Source organism: Prunus dulcis, chromosome 5 (genome assembly GCF_902201215.1).
Source record: "Prunus dulcis chromosome 5, ALMONDv2, whole genome shotgun sequence".
Classification (NCBI taxonomy): Eukaryota; Viridiplantae; Streptophyta; class Magnoliopsida; order Rosales; family Rosaceae; genus Prunus; species Prunus dulcis.
The window spans coordinates 7,545,949-7,552,312 of NC_047654.1; the positions used below are offsets into that span (position 1 = coordinate 7,545,949).

General features: G+C 39.0%; 2 protein-coding genes across 2 annotated transcripts; one reads left to right on the forward strand and one right to left on the reverse strand.

Annotated features, from left to right (window-relative positions):
• Positions 1 to 635: 635 nt before the first annotated feature.
• Positions 636 to 3,408, forward strand: LOC117626883. Its single transcript, XM_034358672.1, has one exon. The coding sequence runs from the start codon at positions 946 to 948 to the stop codon at positions 3,211 to 3,213; it is 2,268 nt and encodes a 755-aa protein (XP_034214563.1). The 5' UTR covers positions 636 to 945; the 3' UTR covers positions 3,214 to 3,408.
• Positions 3,409 to 3,658: 250 nt separating this feature from the next.
• On the reverse strand, positions 3,659 to 4,369 carry LOC117628363. Its single transcript, XM_034360793.1, has one exon. It carries the CDS (start codon positions 4,173 to 4,175, stop codon positions 3,993 to 3,995), a length of 183 nt encoding a protein of 60 aa, XP_034216684.1. The 5' UTR covers positions 4,176 to 4,369; the 3' UTR covers positions 3,659 to 3,992.
• Positions 4,370 to 6,364: the final 1,995 nt, after the last annotated feature.

Here is a 6,364-nt window from a genome sequence, read left to right on the forward strand (position 1 = left end):
CTTTCAACTTTTGCTTCATCTATGATATTTTTAGATTATATTTGCAGGGCATGAGGCTCGTTACCCTTTTAGTTGTTATGTGTAATGAAGTGATCTAAGATAGTGGACCTAAAACATAACCCATGTATGACTCCATATGTCTCTTGCTTATAACTGGTTGTATGTAATTATTTGTCTCTCATTAAAAAAAATTATAATTATAATTTTATATATATATATATATATATATCTCATCACGTGATTGATAATGTGACGAGGAAAACAGATACAAACTTGTATACAACCAGTTGTACGCAAGAATCACTCTTAATATTTTTTTCGTCGACAGAGACTATTCAATTGTTATTGTAGCAGGGTTTTTTCATATCATCTCTTTAGGCATTGTAGTTATAAGTCAGCTTAGTGTGGATTTGAGGAGGGCCCCCACGGCTGCTTTCATTCCTGCAAGAGGATTTGAATTTGTACCGAAAGCTTCCACTCTAATATAATTAATTAATTATACTAACCCTCATGATTTCCAAACAAAATAATTATATGCTCTCGTTGTTACTCATTGTGCTTGTATTATCCAAAAGTTGATTAATATATTATAAAAGTTGTATGATAATAAGATGAGATATTTTCCCTGACGAGATAAGCCTGAATTTACCCCACTTGACTATCATGGAGGAAAATACCAAAAAAGTTTAGCCTGTTCTCAACTCTCAACAAGAAGTCCAACCATTGAAAAAAGAAAGGAGAAAAAAAAAATTAATCTTCATTCATAATCAGCAGCAGTAACATTTAGCAGAAACAAGTCAAACATCAAAGAAGGCACTGTAACATAGTCAAGATATTAAGGCTAACCAAGTGGACCGGGAATACTTGATCAAATAACATTCAGCAGCTGCACAACAACCAGAGCAGAAAGCTTTTCCCCCAAAAGAACACCACCTGAGCAAGAAGATGGGTGGCTGCAACGTCGATGGGAACCTGAACCAGGAAAATTTTAGTGCTCCTATGCCTTGGATTGGCATCTATGTAGCAGCAGCATCCCTGGCCTGCCTAATTGCAATGGCTGCAGATGTCGTCCACGGCTTTCGACACTGGAAACTCTGGTTCCCTAGCCAGTTCTTCTCCATCAATGCCACTACTTTGACCTTGATAGGCGTAGCAGTTAAATTGTCAGTGGATCTAAACACTGCGATGCCTAGCCGCCAGGATCAGCTCGCCAAGCTTAGCAGTTCTGTCTTGATCTGCACGGTGATGGGTAACTCTATGCCTTCTCTTGGATCCATGGAAAACAAAGAAATCATGATGAATATAATTGCTTTTGGAATACTGGTTATTACCCTTATCGTGAATATCTGCATTCAGCTAGCTACTGGTGCAATCTTTGTTTTCTGCAAGGAGCATGTTTTCATCATGTTCATCATGCTTGTTTTACTTATCATGATGAATTTCTCTGCTTTAACTATTCCCGTATCTAAACGTTATTTAGAACACAATTACAATAAAAGGTACCAATTAGCTCTGAAAGAAGGCATGAATGAAACTGATAAAAGAGTGGCTAGCAAACTTAAAGAATGTCTGATGAAACATTGGATGATGGCTCATACCTCTAGTCCCCAGTTTGTGATGGGGCGCTCAGCGACGTGCACAGCTTCTGGAGCAATCTGTCTTTTGAGTACCATGATTTTAGCAGAAGCCATGCTTCGGACTTACTTGATGCCCTGGTCATTTACATTTTGCGGCGGTGAGTCTGACTACAAGTGGTCAACCACTTTGGTTCTTGCTACACAAACAATTGCAGTAGCAGTTGGCACAATTGGTCCTGCATCTAGATGGTTCATCTCCATAAACTTCAGGTGTGCAAAAAGAGGAAACATCACCTATAAAGGAGAATTCAGAGTAGAAAAGTACTGGACACAGAGACTGATAGAGTTGAAAGAGTGCCCGTTATCTTTCATAAGAATCAAAAATAGGCACTGCCGGAAACTTGCTCATGAGACAAGAAACAAATTTTTGGATTTGTGTATTGGAATGCAGACAGGGAATGTCATAATGAGTAAAGCAATTCGGCTCATTTCCATTTTCTTGGTAAGCAGGATCTTGTTATGCTGTGACTTCTGCAAACAGTGGAAGAAGAAGTTCAAATTCAACACTGTTTTTAACGACTCAGGGCCAGAGTCACAGCCAAACCAAAAGCTTGATCTTAGATGTTATGTTCTGCATCTTGAAGGTGAGGATGCATTGGTTGAGCACACGATGAGAAGTAATTGTGATGCTACTGATCATTGGTTTCAGAGGGGAAAGAAAAGAGAGCCTAAATATATCGTTAAACTGTTGGAGAAATCAACCTTTTCACAAGGATTCAAAGGAGTATTAGATTTTGACAGTGAAAAAGTTCCCTGTCTAGACTTGGAAGAACCACCAAACAGTTGGGCTCTACCTGTTGTAACACTAACTAGTATTGCTCTTGCACTTCCAAACATCAGCAGTTGTTCAATAAAAGAGTTGATATGTGGTGTCCATGAAGGGATCATGTACATAAATTTTATTGAAAATTTCCTGGATTCTAAAGAGGATGTTACCAACATCAGAAAGACAGCAGATATGGTGTGGCTAGGAGTTGATCTCTACCATACATGGCTGGATGTGGATCTCCATAAACTGTCACTTCATGGAAAGAGCTCAAAGGAGATACTTGAAGGACTTGCTGAAACTGCAAAATTCATATTTGAAGAATCTAAAAAGAAGCAAATGATTACGAATGTATGTTTAAGAGATACCCCTTCAAAATGGCCTGTCAAGGAATTGGCTGCTAATTCCATGTATAGGATAAGTGAAACTCTTCTGCTAAATTATGAAGGCAGCCTCAACCAGACAGGTGAGCGATTATTTGAGGCATTGACTGTCATGATATCTGACGTACTGGCTGCTTGTCTCACGAATATTAAGCAAGTTATAAAGAGGAAGTGTTTGAACAGCACCATTGAAGAGAGGGAGGAAAGTGTGAGGCATGCCGTTTACATTCTCGGTAAAACTGAAAACATTCTGAATATTCTAGACCAGAGAATTCCCCCAAGTATGGACCCTCACCAGATTTCAAGCATTGATGAGTGGCGTTTGTTGCACAAGATGGAGAGCCCCTTGGCCTTTCCTTCTTCGTCTCCATCAGAGGGTGACACAGCCTCTTCTGTTTCAAGTGACTTCTACGTGACCATTGAATAGAATGCACAACCCTGAAGCTTACAACAGAGGCAGCTTATGATTCAAATGTTAATACAAAAGTAGCTGAGGCAACTTTCAACTTCTGCTTTACATTTTTCTTTATGTTGATATATGTAACTAATGTACATATGTAGTAGATATTTTATCTAGCAGGAAAACTATAAGTTATAGAGCATGATCGTATCTATTTTCGAATTAATGCCTTCCCATGATAAAATGCTTACTTTTATTCCTGGTTTTCTGTCAGTAGTTTTATAAATATACATTTTTATAAATATACATTAGCAAAGCTACCACAAAAAAGCTAACAGATTATCACCCTCTATATGAGAATACATGGTTTTATTTTTTGGATAGGAATACATGGTTTGTAATAGGTATTGATGATTAAAATGCAAGGCTCATGAATGGAGGATTAGGAAGCAAATTCTCAGTAAATTGTGGAGAATCCAATCATTGAACAGACATTAGCATTAAGAACTAGGAAGGCAGCTATGCACATTGAACAAATTTCCAAATTGAATAGCCAATTGAACAAAATCCCAAAAATTTCCTTTCAATTCCTACACTTTCTCAGCAACCAAACGGAGAAAAGAACTACATTCACAACAGAAATTGCATCCATTACTGGGACCAAAAGCAAAAGGCTCAGATTTCCATCAAAACCCAACACTAAAAAATGAAAAATAATACATACATATTCCCAACGAAATAAAGATGCGCTTCACTCTCCACGACGAGAAAAGAACCTGTTTCGGAACGATGTCGTACGGCGAGATCTACTGGTTCTGGTTCTCGTCGTCCCTCTTCTTAGGCTTCCGGTAAGTCTCTTCGATGTGCTTGGCGATCAAGAGGCCCGTGGTGGAGAGCTTCTGGATGTTGGGGACGTTGTAGTTTTGGGCAACGTAGATGCCGAACACTGAGCCCAATATAAACGAGAAGCTGCTTCCCATTATGCCCATTGTTGCCAAAAGCGCTTTTGCGCTTTCAAAAGTCGAGCTTTCACGGGAAAAGGATTTGGGATTTGGATATCGGGTTTTGGATGCTTTGGATTTGTAGGGATCGGCTTCTTGCTCCTCACTCTTTCTTGGGTGATGGGTCAGCTGCTTTTCCTTGGGTAAGAGGTTAATTGATCAACACAAATCCTTTTGCAAGTCAACTTCTTTGTTTTATAAAAGTTTTTAAAGATATTGGTTGGAATACATCCATGCACATAATTTTATTCAAATGTTAAATTTCATGACAAATTGTCTTCCATATAAACCAAATTATTGGATACTAGCCCCTTGGTTTTTTTCTTTTTTAAGACTAGGACCTATGATCTGATTTGTTTTAAATTTTAAATTTTTTTAATATGAAAAACTATAAATTTATCATATTATCCTTATTTAATTAATAATTTTAATTCTTAAGATTTGCATTAACTAAAGGTATTTTCTCGTATTTTGAATGTTTCACCATTCTCAACCATTTACTTTGTACATATAGATTTAGGTGACTACATACTATTTTATTGTAAGAACCCAAAACAAAATATCTAAAAAGAAAGAAAATATCTAAAAAGTAAGGAAAATATCTTTTAGTAAAAAGACCATTTTGCCCTTGCATTATTAATGGGGAAAATTTGACTTTTTGATCGAGAAAGAATTTGGGAATTCCGCTTGCGCCATTGCGTAGAGCACGGCGAAAGGAGTCCGTAGACACGGAGTGGGCCCGAATCGGAGTTGTAACAAAAAAGTTATGGTCAAAAGAGTCTCAGTGGCATAACCGTAAATATTTCGAAGTTGCATCTATATAAACCCAGACCCTGCGCGAAACGGACCACCGACTTCCAGAAGGTGCTGGCGCCGCCTCCGAGCTCCAATGGCCACGGGACCGGTGGCGTTGGAACCGCCATCGAGTCCCCTACCTTCTCCAACCGACCTCAACCCTGGGGCCGCCCTGAACTGGCCGGAAAATCGTGTTTTCCGACGGAGGTTCGTTCGAAGCTACCTAAACTTCCAGCTCGAAGTTCTCCTTCGTTTCTCCACCAAATCGATCGAGTAAGGCACCAGGAGCCCGACAGAATTGGAAAAGAGACTTTCGAAGGGTCGGAGTAGCTCGGACCATCTGTGAGTGGACCTTCTTTCATAAAACAGATTTCATGAATGATTGATGTGCTTTTATATAAATAAGTTTTATAAATGAGTTTATATTGATTTTATATAAATAAGTTTTTAGAAATGAATTTATTTGAATAAGTTTCTTTATTTGATCTTGAGTAAGTTTTATTACGGTTTGATCAGTACAGTAACAGTTTTATAAATATGTGCTGCTTATTTAAAAGTCATAGAAACAGAGTTTGAGGTTGAAATCAGATGAGACAGCAGCACAATTTGAGATTTCAGTTTTAGTCGGATTTTCTAAAGAAATCTATTTTAAACCCACCTTGTACCCATTTTGTTTATGGTGATTACCCAGAGTCGGACCGATGTCTACGGACATCCAGTCTGATTATCGTTCTGTCAGTGCACTTGACTTTGCCTCACGAGTTTCGGGGACGCTCGGACCGTGAGTGCCAGGATTTGCGGCTCGGCAGACTTGGTGTCCCGAGACCTGCCGGGATTGCGGCTCGGCTGACTCTGTGTCCCCGAGACCTGCCAGGATTGCGGATCAGGCTGACGACGGTCCCCTGCATCCTGCCAGAGCGACTCGAGCTGACTTGGTGTCATCGAGAAATCTGCCGGCGGGACAGGCTGATCATAGTCCCCTGATTTCGCCAGTTTGCGGCTCGGGTAGCCTGTGTGACGCCCGAGACCTGTCAGGGAATTGACGGAAGTGACAGGGGTACAAACTGGTGGTATTTTCAAAGGATTTTGAGTTTCTTTTATATAATTATGATTTTCAGTTATTTTATATCAGCTTTTCTGAGTTTCCAGGCATTAATACATTTATACAATTTGTTCAGTTATGCAAGGCTCGAGCACAGTGCTTTTATACAAATTTGATTTCAGTATTTTATACAACCTTGATTTCAGTGCTTTTGAGTAAAATTTATCGAGTTTGGTTATGATTTATATGGAATGCTTTGAGTTTAGTAAGCTTTAAATGGAAGGTGCGTATTCAGTTTATTTAAGAATTTCTATAGAGAGGGTTATTTTGATTATTAAAC

Bases quoted from the DNA above. Each gene is read 5' to 3' on its own strand.
- LOC117626883 (XM_034358672.1), top strand. From the start codon at position 946: ATGGGTGGCTGCAACGTCGATGGGAACCTGAACCAGGAAAATTTTAGT.
- LOC117628363 (XM_034360793.1), bottom strand. From the start codon at position 4,175: ATGGGCATAATGGGAAGCAGCTTCTCGTTTATATTGGGCTCAGTGTTC.